Raw genomic sequence first — 17,038 nt, 5'->3', positions numbered from 1 at the left:
TTCACCCGCAAAAGCAAATTCTCTCTCTAATGGACAAAACCATGTGCACGGCAGGTGGGGCAGATGTAACATGTGCAGGGAGAGTTAGATTTGGGTGGGGTGTGTACTTCAAACTGATATCTATATTGGGTACTTGTTTCCTAGCACAGCGCCCATCGCATACCGTACTTTGTGGTGTGCGATGCAATGCGATATTCCCGTTAAATTAACAGGAGTGCTTGTACAATGAAATATCACATGCCAGCAAATGGCATGCAATTTTTAATTGTACAAGCACCCTGATGGGTGTTTTAAATGTTAAATGCCCCCCCATTGTGAATGCCACCCCCACTATCAACGCCATCCCGAAGCGCGGCGAGCGCATCGCGCCCGCGAGGGGCGGCAGTACGCGTCCTCCGACCTTTTCATACCCCCACTATCCACGTCGGCGTTGAGTCGATTCTAGATAGTGTGGCGAGCGTGGCGAGCCCCGCGAGGGGACGCGGAATATGAGCCCGAAGCGTGACTAGCTCAGCGAGCCCTGCGGAATATATGTAAAGTAATCCGTGTCCGCTCGCCACGCTTCGAGCTCTAAAATCAACTCCACGCCGACGTGGATAGTGGGGGTATGAAAAGGTCGGAGGACGCGTACCGCCGCCCCTCGCGGCCTCGCTGCGCTCGCCATGCTTCGGGTTGGCGTTGATAGTGGGGGTGGCGTTGACAATGGAGGTGCATTTAACATTGTAAGCACCAATCAGGGTGCTTGTACAATTAAAAATCACATCGCATGCCGCTATATTGCATGCAATGCGATTGTATAAGATCCACTTCGATTAAAATTGGGGGCGCCGTGCTAGGAAACAAGTACCCTATATTGCAGTGTAAAAACAAAGCAGCCAGTATTTACCTTGCACAAAAACAAAATACTACCCAAATCTAACTCTCTGCCCCACCTGCAGTGCACATGGTTTTGTCTTAAACCAAGCCTGTAACAAGACATGAAAGATAATTTTACACACAATCTCACTAGTGTATTCTCACCTCGGTCATTGCTTCTCTAGGTCTTCCCAGTGGGGGCTGCTGGTCAGCGGGTGCATACACCAGCATGTTCCTGTACCAGATAAAGACATGAATAAATATCTACCGCAGTATAAGGCACAGATCAATGGAGAAGGACGGCCAGCGTGTATGCTGACCGATGATGGGGAAAATCGATGATCAATGCATAAACACGGCACACACACTGAGCTTTATCGCCCATTTTAGCAATCTTCCCGGGGGTGGACGACTTTCCATAGCAAGACACTACATAATGTCGTCCACCCCACTGCTCATCTGCTGGTAATATCAGCATGTGAGTGGCCGGGGCAGCGATGATGCGGGAGCGTGCACCAGCGCTCACTGCTGCCCCGTACACACTGGGTGGCTTCAGAGCTTTAAGTAGCTCAAATTAGTGAACCTTCCAGATCAAACTCGCCCAGTGTGTATGGGCTTTAACATTAACGTCCCAATTTAAAAAACCACTCACTTCGGCCAGGTGGAATACCCCCAGTGGGTCTTCTCTATGAAACAGGAGGTCTCCCACTCTTCCTTGGTCTTTGGTAGGCTGGCACTGTTGTAACTTATCCACTGGTTGTCAGGTCTGTCGCCGGTTATAGCAATGTCTGGTTTGGTACATCCGCCTGTTACACATCCAATGGAAATTAATATAATATAATATACTGTATATAATACTCGTGCATAAAGAGATCGAACATAGCATAGGCTCACAACTAGATGTCGGGCTAATCGAAGTTTCATTTGTCATATTATGAAATAAAGGTGAATTTTACCATGTATAAAGAACGTGTGTAAAAATACGGATGAAGAAACAAATGAAATAATAATTCAATAATTATAATTGGTTATACAATATTTAATCACAGAACACATACATGGTGGACACTATGACACAATGCCAATAGCTATGGTGTGAACATTGCCGGAACGTCGCCATGCCGCTGGGACCGGTGGGTTAGGGTATGAAAGGAGAGCGTTAGGTTTCGGCAGGAAGGCCGGCATCCAAACCTCGTTCTGCAAGTCACACTAACGGCACAGGCTTTAGTGATATCCAGACACCGGTAAACCAAAATGAACTAATTAAGTCACCTGTGCTCAAGCCTGGATATCACTAAAACCGGCACTATAAGCGTGCCTTGAGGACTGCGGTTGGGAACGCCTGCACTATGGGAAGGGTCCGGGTTCAGATATAGGAAGGGAAGTTGAGGTTAGGCTATAGAAGTTACCCTTCCCCTAGACCAGTGGTTCCCAACTACGATCCTCAAGTTTCCCCAACATTTCACATTTTCCAGGTCACCGGTGGATTATTTAAATGTGACAGTTGGTGATACACAGTGCACCGGCTGGGTGACTCGGAAAACCTGAACTGTCCGGATACTTGAGGACCGAGGTTGGGAACCACTGCACTAGGGCGATGGCCAGGGTTAAGCTACAGGTGGAGAGGGTTAGTGAAAGGAGGGGAGGCTTAAGCACAGGGGGGTGAGGGTTAAAAAAGAAAAAAAAGAAATGGGGAATGGAACTTGAAATGCCAAAACAGAATACTGGACACATGATCTAATAACAATCGATGTAAAGCTCTGTACACACGGAGCGACAAGTCCCTCACCAACACGTCACTCAGCAACCAAATCGATGAGTGTCCCGTTTACATCAGCGACCAGCGATAGTTGCTGATGAAAACGACACACTGCAGGGGGAATCCGCTGGTCGCAGCATGGTCGTGGAAGCAGGCTCCCGGCGACAGTCGCCACGTACAAACGGGCGTATGTTTGCTCAGCGGCCATATGCCGACGATTCTGGATAGAGTCGCCCCGTGTGTCCGGGGCTTAATGTTAATAACCATAGTGAGTAAAGAAAGAGAACAGTAACTGCAGACTGTAACTTCGTGCCTGCACGGTATATTTTGCTATGTGATACTGGTTAGCGGGGCGCACTTTGGTATCGCACACAGGCTTAAGACCGTGCGATTTTGGCTAACTTACTTTTCCGATGTTGACTATCTGTCAAAATCAAACCGTGTGTACACCCCTTTATCGTGCAGTAATCTGATTACATGAAACACTCATACATACTGATGCTATAGGGGCAGATGGCCACTTTCACATGCGGCCTCTTCAGCTGCTTCAGGATTCCAGCGACAGCGGAGACGGCCATCTTGAAGAACAACAAAAAGGAGAACATTAAAGACGTCTGAAAACTGCAGTTTTGTTTGTTTATTTTTTGTTGTTGCAAGAACCCAAAGAATTCCCCAACCAGCAGCTTATAACACTCGACTATCAGCCTTCTCATCAGCCCCTATATCCCCTCACTGGCTGGTCTGAATCTAGGAAGAAACTGGGATTTTTCTTTTTGTTTTCTTTAACGAATGCATGTAACAGGTTTAGGGAATTGGATAACTGCAATAATCCACCTTTTATGAAGTGTAAAAGAGGAGAACGCTTTCACATTCCCCAGTGGACCACCTGTATATACAGGGATATTCCTCTATTACGTCTGCAGTGCGCATATACACATATATCATAGCGGTGACCGCAAACATGGACATCGGCGCAGAACGGAAGCTGATCAGACGTTAGGGCGCTAACTCACCTTGCGCACAATAAGAGCATCGTGGTTCAGACACTGCACCAGGTATCTGATGGCATTAGGAGGTAGAACGTGGTCATCTCTCAGGAGCAATGACAGGAACCCAATGCCGATGTGTTCAAACTTCCATGGGCTGTAAGGAGGAAGTAAGGGAGCATAAGTACAAACACATATTCCTCTGTAGGCAAAAGTCTGGGGAAAGTGGAATAAGTGGCATCACTATAGGTTAGGTGGCAATTGTGAGCGCATCCACAGTCCCTAATCTTACGGACCTAAATTAGTGGAAGCCTCTTGTCGTCTAAAAAAAAAAAAAAAACACTATCACAAAAGTGGTAATTTAATTTCCCAGTAGAGATGACAGGAAAACAGGGATTGTGTACTTACCGTAATTCCTTTTCTCCTTCATCCACTAGGTGTCACTGGAGTTACAGTGGGAAATAGAAGGGAGACTACAGGGTGCATGGGTACTTTAAATTTATATGAGTGTGGCCAACTCTTCCCCTTCTACTTCCACTCCCAGGCAGTCATAAGGATTGTCACCGGCGGGAGCCGATGTGATCAGCTCCCGCCGGGCACAATCTAAGACTGCCTGGGAGGGGGAAGAGCTGGCCACACATTTCAATTTAAAGTGCCCATGCTCCCTGTAGTCACCCTTCTATTCCCCACTGTAACTCCAGTGACACCTAGTGGATGAAGGAGAAAAGCAGCGATTAATACAGTCCTAACACAATATCTCACACACTTTACATTTCATAGTCAGATTGAAGTATGACCGTTCAACTCCTTTGTATACCAAATGTAGATTAAGGGCAGTATTGAATCCCGGATTCCGACTGTTGGAACATCCCAACTGTCGAAATGCCGGGCCGTTTTCAGCTCGACTGAAACGCGACAGCCTGAGCTCAATGTTCCGAGTGTCGGAAAGTGGGTGCTTCGGCAAAACGGACACGAATTGTCGAAAATCGTCCGTGAATTTAACAATCCGTGGCCGTTTCCGACAAAACAGATGCGACTTGTTTTAAAGTCGGATCAGTATTGCCAGAATCTGCCTCCAACGGAAACAGCAGCATTGAATTGGTGGCTGCCGCTATTTCCCCTGGCGGAAATATCAGCTGAGATTGAATACCCCCCTAAGTGAAATCATAAAAAATTAAGTAGGGTAGAGTAAAAGTAAAAAAGTATAAAGGGGAGCACATGGAAGGTCAGACGTGCACCAGACAGAGACAGAAAGATTTCAGAGTCAATAGACAAAGGACACATTCAGACCTCCAAATTAACCCAGGTCATTGCCGTGTTAATCCGGGTTGATCTGTGGTCTGAAAGCGCCACAGCCATGTTTCCCGGGTCGAGCAACCCGGCATTTCAACCCCACTTGGAGACAGCGTAATCTTCAAGTGCAGCTCAGCAAGAGACACAAGACCATTTTTCCCAGGAGGGGTAGAGGGTGGATCTTTCAAAAAGGGTAACAGATGACACTAATCATTATAAGATTATAAGCTCTGTATTGGCGCCACGGACAAAACGATTACACTGCGGCTTCCGGTCTTTATTCCATCTAACATTTGATCAGCCACAGAACCTGTGTAATTCATGCGCTGTCCCTTTGATGAAGAGATGATCTGGGAACCCTGCTAATAACCAACTGTACGGCCGATCAGTGTCACAGGCCGATGCTACGGATGCTGGGACACTGGCGACACACGCCTAACAAGACAATGCCGGAAATGGACAACAGTTACATCCAGGTACTTACAGGTTTCTTTGTGTAACACAATCAAGCAGAGTGTTGATTAGGCGTTCATAATTACTGCAGGTAAAACAGAAGTTGGTTGTGTTAGGGTCATACACTCCATACCACGTGCATCTAACAGTAACAAGTGGCACATCATAGGGGGGGATTCTAAGCGGAGTTACTCAATGAGAGATAATGGCACTTATTTATTTGGCTTTTTTCTTTCCTGCTGAGGTCCCAAAAATTCCGCCCCCTTCCCCCCCAAAACAAAACTGCCCTGTTTTCTGATCGCAGCCTTTAAAAACACATTGGTCCACATAGAAGGGCTTTGATTGCAGTTAAGTCGCATTTGCACGCCCAAAAAATGATCAGGGGTAAATTGAATTCACCCCATAATATACACACACCCCCCTAAATCATCTACAGTTCAGACCATCAAGCAGAAGTAGATGACCGGCAGTGGGATCGTACCTTACAGACTCCACATTCTTATCTTCTTGCCTCTTCAGAGCTAGGCCTAGCACATCAGGAGGAGACAGCTGGGCGTTTATAGTGGGGTTCGGTGACTGCTGGAGCAGGACAGCAACCGCTATGCAATTTTCTGGAACCTTTAGGAAAGACAAACTCCACTTAATGTCAATTTCATTTTCTTACAAAGACCTGGGCATCCTAGTGCAGAAGTTAGTATCGCTGAGCTACTTAGTGCGTTCTATATGTTCCCCTCCCTCTGCGTTCTGGCTCTGCAAGTGTTAGTCAGTGGCCGACCATGCAAGGGGGCTGATCCAGCTTCTCAGTCCACATGGACCACCAGCTTGATGCCCAATCTGCGCATCATTCAACATATTCGCACATATGTTGAGGTCAAGTACAGTTGTCTTACTTAAACCCCTTTTCCTCTGGCCTAAAATTTTGGGTTTTTGCCGGGTCGACCCGGGACTCCGATCGGTGGAAAACAGAAAAAAAATCCCAGGTCTATTGACCTGGAATTTTAATCCGGGAATCAAGCAGGGTTTTTAGCGGGTACAACAGAGGTAATGATCTGTGGAAACGTTCTTAGTCTGATTTTTTGATTCGGTCAGGAGAGGCTGGCCATTGCGCAGCCGCATTACTCTGTGCCTACATGCTACGGAATGTCCGCCATCATGCCACTGAGTGGCCGCAGTTGATCACCCACACAGCGGTGCCCGCTGGGAGCAGCTGACTGCACAGAGGCGCTGGTGACCCTGCTGCCCGCTGATACCTTACTTCCCGCACACATGGCAGTGCCCACCCCCCGGTGGTCTTCCTGCCTTGCTTTCCCGTTTCATTGGAAATGATGTCGGCCCGGGAAAGCAGGGCAGTGGAAATGGGGACATGCTGCATTTGACCCACCAAACACCCGGGTCAAACATCCAGTGTGCAACCCAGGATTTTGAAAGCGGTATAAGAGATACATGCCCAAAAACAATCCAAACAATTAACTGCTTTTGTTCTGGGAGCACATATGAGTCGGCGTGGGACCGTTTGCTGAAAAATGTATATAATATTAGGACAAGGACCTTTCCGAATTCACAGACTGTTTACTACATTTAATGTAAACATATATATTTTTTATTATTAATATTATTGATTTATTTGTATTTTACTCATTTCAAAAACATATGATCGGCTTACAGAAAAATCCAAACCAATCGTCTCATATTGCCGATGGATCTTCTCTCCCAGATCGTCAAAAAGGCGAACGATGGATGGTTTCTCCAGAGACATGACTTTGCTGAGGCCTGAAAACACTATTGCCGGCCACGTCTGGACAATACATTCCCAATCGTGGAGATTCGCTAGGCAGACTGCACCGTGGTTTCCAAGCAGACAATACAAGGCACCCTGGGGATAAGACAGCATTATCAGCATAGAACTACAACAAGCAGACAACACAAGGCACCCTGGGGATAAGACAGCGTTATCAGCATAGAACTACAACAAGCAGACAATACAAGGCACCCTGGGGATAAGACAGGGTTATCAGCATCGAACTACTGCAAGCATAACTTCAAAGATGCCCCCCCCCCCCCCCAAAAGGAAGCCATGGATTACATAAACCATTTGCTCGTGATACAGTTTTTAGGTTGCCCCTTCCATAAACAACATTTTGGATCACTCGGGTATTACCACCACCACAGTACGTTACATCACATCATACGGTCAGTCATTTAATATGCTCTTGTGGCACAAAATGACTGATCTGTACCCGCAAAGTCACACATTACATGGTGCGGTCAGGTGCGACAGAATCAGAATTTATCACTGCCAAGTTTATCAATTATATACCCTTTTCACACTGCAAACCTGGGAGGGACCAGGCTCAGAGCCTTATTTAGCGCTTTTAAGACCCAGGTCATTCCCGGGTTGGTGCCTTACCAAACAATCCGGGTCACCCATGTCAAACAATGGTGATGCGATTTTTAGTGGACTTCTTTGGCTCACATTTATGACCCAGGTTATTTATGAGATGTGAAAAGAGTATGTACCACATAAATAACAGCAAAGTATTAACAAATAACAATAAGACAATCATAATAGCATAAAAACAAATCACAACAGCATAACACATACATATGTTTGTGAGGTAAGGGTTCCCCGATGCTTCCCACCTTTTAACTAAACCAGTGGAAGTTCATTGGTTAACTGCCTGTGGAAAGAAGCTATTCCTATAATGGGTAGTGATCTACACCGTATACCAGATGGTAACAAAAGCCCATGGGCAGGACGGGCATGATCATTAGTGATAAACTCTGCCCACTTTCTCATTCCTGCCACAAATATCCTCAACTCTTCTAGCCTCCTCCTATCCTGGGTGGTGGTTGAGCTAAACCACACCACGATTGAGGCGCAGAGAACAGACTGAATAATTGCGGTGCAGAAGGTGATCAGAAGTTTCTGCGGAAGTTTAAACTTCCTAAATTTTCATAGGAAGAATAGTCTCTGTTGGGCTTTCATCCCAATGGCATCCATGTTGGACATCCACCTCAGATCTTGGGAGATCGTAGAACCCGAAAATCTGAAGGACGTCACCACATTACCCTCCATGGTAATAGGAGACAATGGCAGCTTATGCTTCCTGAAGTTAAACAACATCCCAACCGGTGTCAGGTGGATTAGCTCAAGAGTATTACCCCTGCACCAGGTGGCCAACCGCTCTGCTTCCTTCCTATTGGCCGATTCATCACCATCCTTAAGGAGACCAATTAACGTGGTGTCATCTGCAAATTTAGGAAGCTTTAAGGATTGATCATCCAAGGTACAATCATTAGTGTATATTGAGAAAAGGAAGGGGGATAGAACACAGCCTTGAGAATCGCCCGTGCCCGTCGTCCGTACGTCCAAACTGTATTTGCCCAGCCTCACCACCTGCTCTCTACCCATTTAGAAATGAACAACTTAGGAGCACACTAAGGAACTGGGTAACAGGAGGACAGTTTAAGCTGGGTATGGCGCATGACCATGCATAGGCATGGGTGTGGTATAGGGTACCGACAGTCAGGATCCTGACAGTCATTAGCCCAACATCGGTACCCTATACGGTCATAGGCAGTGTCCATAATGCATTCTGTTGACATATTAAAGTATAATTCAAACCCACCAACTGAATATGAACCCAAAACACTTACTTTAAACTGCTGCTGAGTGACGTCAAGTCTGTCTGGCCGCAAGTATTCAAGTACGAGGGGGATTATATCGCGGCAGCAGAAATTATAGGTTCCCAGAGCCGTGAAAAATGCTTGCTGCGCTTTGCTCCTTACCTGCACGGTACAATGATACAATAAATCAATGTTCACAAAACATAAACCTACCTCCAGATAGCACATTCTAGCACAATAAGCCAAAAACACAACAGTGATCTGCCCTTTTACCTGCAAAGGTAAATTCCCCAACTCAAACCAGCTCCAGATGTACACCCAGCTACATAGCGCCACCCAGTTTGTCACTGACTCTACGGTTACGTTGCTCCGTAATTTTGATGGGCTGGTAAGATGTTTAAAATAATAACCAAATAATTGTTGTTCGGCAAGGACAGGGGCAGTTATGGGATCCCGGAATAGGGAGATATCCTCACGCAGGCGAAAGACAGCGTATTCAATGAGGTGGCAGTAGCTGCATAAACACATATATGTCTGGAACAAGGGGAAAAGGACCAAGGTGTGCAGGGTAATTACACACACACACACACACACACACACACACACACACACACACACACACACACACATATGTAAGCACTGTAAAATCTATATGCCATACATTTAGCACAATGTTTTCCGATATTTCCAACTAGTCGATGGGAAATAGTCAAACTCACATTAAACCTAAACAATCTATGCGACGGCGGGAAATGTTCAGACAATCAAAAGACGTGTATTAGCAAATGAAAACAAAAAAACAGAACCATGCGTTTTTCCCGAAAACGGACGCATATTCGACAATTTAGTGACTTTAAGGCGAAAGTACATGTGCGAAACTGCGGCCAAAATTTTCGGTCGCATTGAGTAGGTATGTGCTTGAACACCCCCCTTACACGCAGAGTACGGATCATCATCTTCTTGTCCTCAAACTTCAGAAACATATATACATAGAATAAGACTATAGTCAATAAGAACCAAAGGGGAACTTACTTGACCATACGAACTTGTTGACAGCCGCAGAAGATCGCGCACCATATCTTGGTGGACCTTTTTGTATTCACATCCTTCAACGGTCAATGTTCTCAGCTGAAAATAGATATTCAATAAATATCTCTGTATCCAATAATATTCCCACTAAGCATTCACTGCGTTCTGTGCCCACACTAAGACCAGAAATCTCCAAGGCCTCGGCATCTATTTTGAGAACTGCGATGTATTCACGAGTGCCAATCAATGCGGCACAAAGGTGCTGCCCAATAGCGTAGCAAGGATTTTTGAGTGAATGCTGACTGAAACGAGTCTGTCAAGGGTGCACAATAAGGTGTTTTTGCCAGCGTTTAAATGCTGTGGCAGCACCACCTCATGCCATACCCAAAAATAGAATGAACCCTCTATTACCAGACATATCTGACTGCAGAAGTGTACGGTCAGCTGTACCAATCTGATCACCAATAGGATTTTATACCATGACCAAACGGAGTCCTGAAAAGTACAGATGTGTCCTCATCCACTATTGCTGCAGTCATGTCAAGCATCACCAGGATCTGGGAGACACAGCTTCCAGCGAGCCACCTCCTCCCTCGTTAACACTCCTTAATTACAATGGGGCAGATGCATTAAATCTGGTGAAGTGATAAGGTGCCCACACACACAGCGCGATTCTCACATGTGATTTTTTACTTTTTAGCTCTAATCGCACTTTGTTTATTTTGCCTAGCGATGCGCGCTCCCGTGTAGTCCATATCGCAAGGTAAAATAGTATGTGCAGGCAGGTATTTTTGTTCTACAGCGCATCGAGTCTGGTTTTAATTGCACCCGGTTTAGGGAATCGCATGCGATATCTACTCTGCATATTAAAATTACAAATTGTCGTCTAGTCCAAATTTTGTCCCAAATGTCACAGGGTGTGTGAATCAGAAAGTGAGAGATTTTGGGAGAGGTTTAATGCAGCAATCAATTACATGGCAAAATCAACATCTTTTTTTAGTGTAAATGATTGCCGCTTTAAAAAAAAAAAAAAGTGAAATAAATGATAAAATGGAGAGTGATAACCAGCCAGCCAGCCAATCAGCTCCTATCTGCCATGTCACAGATTAGTGAATTCTAGTGAAGAACTTTTTCTGTATCCATTTATAACCAAAAAGGCATATTCAGGCAAAAAAAGACTACACAACTCATAACCGGCATCTGACGGAGACTAGGTGTAAGAGGACAGACCTGGACACAACCTCACTATGGTGGAAAAAAGTTATTATGACCATATGCAAAATATACAGAACATTTATCCCACAGGCAGGATAAATATAATCTCTCTACATTCGGCAGGAAAGGACCGAAGCCGGAACACAGAAACAAAGTCATCCAATAACTTACCTCATGCTGCAACATGACCCGGTCAATCAAAAGTGCTCGGATGTGTCTCTTCTTACCTTGGAGCTGAAAGACAGAAAACCAACGTCTGGTCATTAATGCCTTCATCCACCAGCACCAACACATTGACAACATTTGCGCCAAAGTATCTGCATATAGGATTTTTGTATTTGCGTTAATACTTTCCTTGGGGTTTAGGGGACACTGGAATAGAATGGAGTATAAAATACAGAGTTTAGGCAGGGCCGGTTTTGTGCCTAGGTCCGTGAGGCACCAATTAAGGGCGGCAGGCAGGCTGGCATTCAGTTAAATAGCAGCATGGCACCACAGGAGGGCAGTGGCGAGTGACAAGCGCCGCAGACATGAATTATCATATGTCGGCGGCAGTGCTGCTCGTCAACCGCCACTGCCCACCCACTCTGCCATGCACATTACATCACCGCTTAGTGGCTGGGTCCGACGGTCCCCCTGCGCTTCCAGAAATGGCTCAGGCTCACTGCTGCCGGCTCCTGCCCATTGGCTACTCTACACACAGTCTATTGGCTGCTGTGTATCCAGCAGCTGAGCTGAGCGGTGCGCAGATCCTCCCTGCACTCAGTCAGTCACAGAGTGTGAGCCGGAGAGAGACTGACGGAGACACTGTGCTAATCACTGTACTAATAAGTGCCTCCCTCCCTCCGGGTCCTCCGTGCAGTGAGCAGTCCAGAGTGCTTAAAAAAATATTAAGGTGTGCTACAGTTACATGTTAATGAAATATATAAATAACAATGTATATACATATATGAGTACATTAAAATGGGGGGGCACAAAAATGTTGTGCCTAGGCGCAGCCTGACCCCTAAATTCGCCCCCGAGTTTAGGCACTATAAATTTATCACCGAAATGCCCAAGCTGCACCCCCTCCAGACCCCACTGGCTGGCCGGCTACTTCTGTTTTTGGACAAGCCATTGGGCACTAAGAATAATGGAATTTCCAGGGAAGCCAAGGGGCCATGAGAGGCGGGGCTTCAGATGTTTTGTACTGTAAATTTAAACACTGCAACCACACTCCAAACCCCATTATACTCCAGTTTCCTCCTTGAATGGACAAGATAAAAAGGATTATACGCTACTCACACACATGCACTCATGAGAAAAGCTTACAGATCCATCAAAAAAATACGCACAAAAAAAATAAAAAAACTGTGACAGCAAAGGGAGCTTGAGACTGAATTGCAAATCTGATTTGCGGTTCACCATGAGAACATCTAACAGAACGGACTGCAATGTGACGCAGCCACTTCTATACCATGCATTGGGGCGGTGCAAGACTTCATTTCATAGTGTGTCACTAACCCGATTTTCCATCGACTTTTTGACCAGAATAAAACTCTTCCATCTGGAGTCAAACTCGTGTTTGTGGGATCCCTGGAACTGCAGCAGGTCGGTAATAATCTGAGAGAGACGATGCCGGTTAGATGCAGCGAGTACACTGGTTGAACTGAACACAATTCTTAGCGGACAGGCAGTTAGGAGCGCACGTTAATGACAATTACTGTATGCACGCAAGCAGAGATTTACCTTTATTATTAGAAAGAGAGACTTGGTATCATCTTCTGAGTTGTCAAGAATGAAGTCTATTTTTGGAAATAAAATAAAAAATAATGCAAAACTGTAGTTAAAAATAAAGAGTAGGTTAGTAGGATAATACATACAGGGCGGGCATTTGTTTTAGACTGGGGTATATAGGAGGCATTAATGACTGACAATTAGGGGCGCCCTTATCGTCTGACAGATTACCCTCCATATTGAAGTGCGTTATCCCTATCTATGTATCCTCATTGCATATATTATACCCACTAGATGATCTCTGAAGCCTAAAAAGTTTTTTTTTTTCTCCTTTAAAACGGGGTGTGGTAGAACCGATCTCCACTGTCTAGGTCAGGGAGGGGGAACCTTCGGCGCTCCAGCTGCTGTTGAACTTCACATACCAGAATGCCCTGCAAAAGTTTTAGCATGGCCAAAGAGCAAAACCGCAGCATGGCATGCTGGGATGTGTAGTTCAACAACAGCTGGAGAGCCGAAGGTTCCCCATCCCTAGGTAACACAATCAATAGGTCTAACACATAAAGGACAACATGAATTATATCGACTGATGAAAGGTTGAAACAAAAAATAATCTCAGCTTTTTTTTTTTCAATCAAAATCTTATAGATTTCCTATTTTGTGACCATTATCGCCAGGCTTCGGGCAATGTGACACCCTCCACAACCACTGCGCCTGCCACAGATTACAATTCGCAATGGATGTTCAGTTGGATAATAAATCAAGACCGTTGCGAAAACATGTGGAGGAAAAAAAAAAGTGTTGACCGTTTGAACATTTTGACCTCCAGACGCTCAACCTAGACCTAGGATGGAAGGATTCTCAGACCTCATATATATAGGCAGCGGTAAACGTTTAATTGTACATGCCAGACAAAAAACAGCACTTACGCAAGAGTTTCCTGAGTGTTTTTGCAATGGATGCTCTGTAGTTTTCTCTAGAATGATCTAGAAGAATTAGGAAAAAAAGAGAGAGTTATTTTATGGAAATAGCAAATATAGAAAAAACACAAACTCTAGGAATCACTGAACCGTATAAGTAGGTAGGTTGTGGAGTGGATTTGGGGGAGCAGGGGTGTGGATTACTAGGTAGACCGTGTCTAGATAGGACACTCAATAGGTCAAACCCAAAAGGCCGATTGTCAAAAAAGGTCAACAGATGAAAAGGTCTACATGAGTTTAAAAAAAAAAAAAAAACTGTTGTTGCCTGTGTCGACAACAGTCGACATGGACCCCCAATTAGTGTAACGCTTTGCTTGCCAAGCGTCGGGGTCTGCAATCTAATATATATACTTCCCTCTAGTGAAGTAAGAACACGTTGGGTAAAAAAATAGATTAAACGGTCGACCTTTTGACCCTGCAACACAGCACAGGACCTGTCACTCCAAAAAGGGATGCTTGACGCGCCTGCATCTTCAGATTACGAGGACACATCTGTAGGTAATCTATTCAAATAATCAACTAACTTTGCATATTAAATTTTATGAAAACCCCCAAAAAACAAGTCAAATCTGTGCGGCCTTACCATGGTCTATACCAGTAAAAAGTTTGGTCTCATCCAAAGATACCATACTTGTAACCCTGCAAACATAAAATGCAAACGTCAGCTGAAGACGTAGATATAGATAAATAAATGGAGAAACAAAACCAAAAAAACTTTTACCTGCCTCAAGGAAGAGGCAGAACGGGCATAAACTAAGTAGCAGGTTGCATGGTGTAAACAATCTCAGACTAGTACTTATTTAGCGAAAGAAACCAAATACTAACATCGGATATTAAATACTAAACAAAAATGACAAATACTACAAAAAATAATAAGATAACATAAATACATTATCATACTAACATATGCAATGAATCTTACATTGAAAGGTAATAGAGGAAAAATTCTACATAAAATACTTTACACCTGATGCCACAAATTCCGGTCACATCTCATATATTTAGCCAGATCTGCCACTCATCCCCTGTGTATATAATGTTCCCGCCCAGCGGGATACACAAACCCGCCCCCCTAGGGAAAAGACCAGTGTTCTATGCGTAGAACGTTTTCATGTGTATAACGTTCCACCCCCTTGACATCACCTCCCCCAACCCAGCCCATCCCATCCCAGCCAGGGCTACAGTACACACCCACCATCACCGATTCGTGGGACCCCCCCCCCCCCCGCGCGATTCGGGGGCCCCCCGCCACACACCCCCTCCTGCGATTCGCGGGACCCTTGCGACCTACCCCCCCTCCCGCGATTGTGACAGTAATCAGTGCTGCCTGCTCGCTGTCACAGCTCGCAGGGTAAGTATTCAACTAACCCCCTGACCACGCCGTTTCCCCCTCGCTAGGTTTTTGGAGCGAGGGGGAAACGGTGCATGCAGCCGCTAAAACAGCGAGACACGCAACTAAATGCTCCCTGCATTAGCCACGAGCCTCGCTGTTTGGGGGAATCCTCGTCGTCCGTTAACAGCAAGGATTTCCCCGGGGCGTTGAATAGGGTGAGCGGGGGTGAAGCAGCAAGAATCGCTCACCGGCCGCAATGAATATGGCCCAGTGAGTGACTGGTGGTTGTGGGTAAAGAATGTCATTAAAAAGGTTGTGATCCCAAGTGATAGGATGGACTCTAAAAGCGGACGGACCCAGAAAGTCCTATAACTAGTATACAGTACTTATACCTTAATGCACTGATAAAAGAACATTGGATGTACTCACAGATGAGTTACTCTCTCCCCTTGTAGAGAAGGCAGAAGATTCCCTGAGCCAGTGAGACAGTTGTGTACAATGGTGAGACACTGCTGGACATCGTCCCTTTACAAATACAAAACATACGGTCCATGTTAGCATCATACAAGCTGGGGTTCTAGGTACCTCAAACAGGTCATAATTGCCAAATGTACAATTTGTTATTCAATAGAAAAAAAAACAGGTCTTCTATTGGCTGATCATATAGAATAATATACAAACACCGACTCTGAAGTGTGCAGCACAGAGATACAACATAGTGTGGCGTATAGTTTGTGCTGCCTTTATTCTGCAAAATAATGTAAAGGAGAATTACCCAATCCGTCTACCGCTAAGTATTAGCCCCCGTACACACGGCGCAATTCATTTTCTATTCAATCCCGATCACGGTATGGGGCTGTGTACACATTCGCTTTAGACTATATAGCGCAGATCTGTACTATACATTGTTGCCTCCAGTCTATTTTTCTATTATATTTCGATGCCGCGCATCAGGATTGAACTAGGATTGAATTGGGATGGAATGCGGCTGAAAACCATTGACTAGATAAGCAAAAGAGAACACAAATTTAGACAAACTGGAACCGTGTGTACGGGACTTTAGATGGGATACAGACAGTTGAACGGTGGTGGAGATACAGACGGACAGAATACAGACGCTGCTATACCAACGGAGGGGATCCTGACAGGGGTCATGCAAGTATATTTATTCTCTCCGTATAGAACAGTTAAGGCCCCCATACACTGGTCAAATTTGGTTAACATGCCATCAGGTCTGGTGCACATCGGACAGAAGTCAGAGGTCGAGCCTGCTGCATGTCCTATCTCCGCCGGGGGGAAAAGGGTTAAATGCAATACATTTCATGTCAAAGGAACGCATTTGATCCTGTCGCAAGGAAAGGGGTATCGGATGGCTACACTCTGCTGAGAAACATTGCAGCAGTGTATGGCCACCGTAAGACTGTATTCTTCATAAACCAAGGTTTTGCAGCACAGAACGGCTACTGGCCAGACTATAATACTGTACATTCTACAACAACTTCTGAATGAATCATTGGCAGGTATTCAATGCGGCCGGCGAGGGGGTTAAACAGTGAGGATTGCAGAAAACCAGCGATCCTCTGTGTTTAACCCCCTCGCCCTATTCAACGTTCTGGGGAAATCCTCGCCATCACAGGACAGCGAGAATTCCCCAAAACAGCGAGACCCGCGGCTAATGCAGAAAACTCGCTGTTTTTAGCCGAGTGTCTCGCTGCTTCTGGAGCCGCATACGCCAATTCCCTCTCGCTCAAAAAATGGAGCGAGGGGGAATTGGCGTATGAGGGGGGTGCGTTGA

At 45.4% G+C, this 17,038-nt stretch overlaps 1 protein-coding gene across 2 annotated transcripts in view; it reads right to left on the bottom strand.

Annotated features, from left to right (window-relative positions):
* The window catches only part of PSME4 (proteasome activator subunit 4), a 96,909-nt gene that overhangs the window by 18,736 nt on the left and 61,135 nt on the right, over nucleotides 1-17,038 (bottom strand). For both annotated transcript variants that reach the window (XM_083175231.1, XM_083175232.1), the window contains 15 exons: nucleotides 15,673-15,768; nucleotides 14,494-14,549; nucleotides 13,860-13,916; nucleotides 12,946-13,001; nucleotides 12,721-12,819; nucleotides 11,389-11,451; nucleotides 10,006-10,101; nucleotides 9,004-9,135; nucleotides 7,010-7,219; nucleotides 5,828-5,964; nucleotides 5,378-5,431; nucleotides 3,628-3,757; nucleotides 3,111-3,192; nucleotides 1,508-1,661; nucleotides 1,021-1,090 (listed from right to left, as the gene is read on the bottom strand). In XM_083175231.1, the coding sequence (XP_083031357.1) occupies nucleotides 1,021-1,090; nucleotides 1,508-1,661; nucleotides 3,111-3,192; nucleotides 3,628-3,757; nucleotides 5,378-5,431; nucleotides 5,828-5,964; nucleotides 7,010-7,219; nucleotides 9,004-9,135; nucleotides 10,006-10,101; nucleotides 11,389-11,451; nucleotides 12,721-12,819; nucleotides 12,946-13,001; nucleotides 13,860-13,916; nucleotides 14,494-14,549; nucleotides 15,673-15,768 (1,492 nt within the window). The remainder of the gene's footprint in view (nucleotides 1-1,020; nucleotides 1,091-1,507; nucleotides 1,662-3,110; nucleotides 3,193-3,627; nucleotides 3,758-5,377; nucleotides 5,432-5,827; nucleotides 5,965-7,009; nucleotides 7,220-9,003; nucleotides 9,136-10,005; nucleotides 10,102-11,388; nucleotides 11,452-12,720; nucleotides 12,820-12,945; nucleotides 13,002-13,859; nucleotides 13,917-14,493; nucleotides 14,550-15,672; nucleotides 15,769-17,038) is intronic.

This window comes from Crinia signifera, chromosome 3, assembly GCF_055691185.1.
Source record: "Crinia signifera chromosome 3, ASM5569118v1, whole genome shotgun sequence".
NCBI classification, from domain to species: Eukaryota; Metazoa; Chordata; class Amphibia; order Anura; family Myobatrachidae; genus Crinia; species Crinia signifera.
This window is presented reverse-complemented; position numbering and strand designations above follow the sequence as displayed.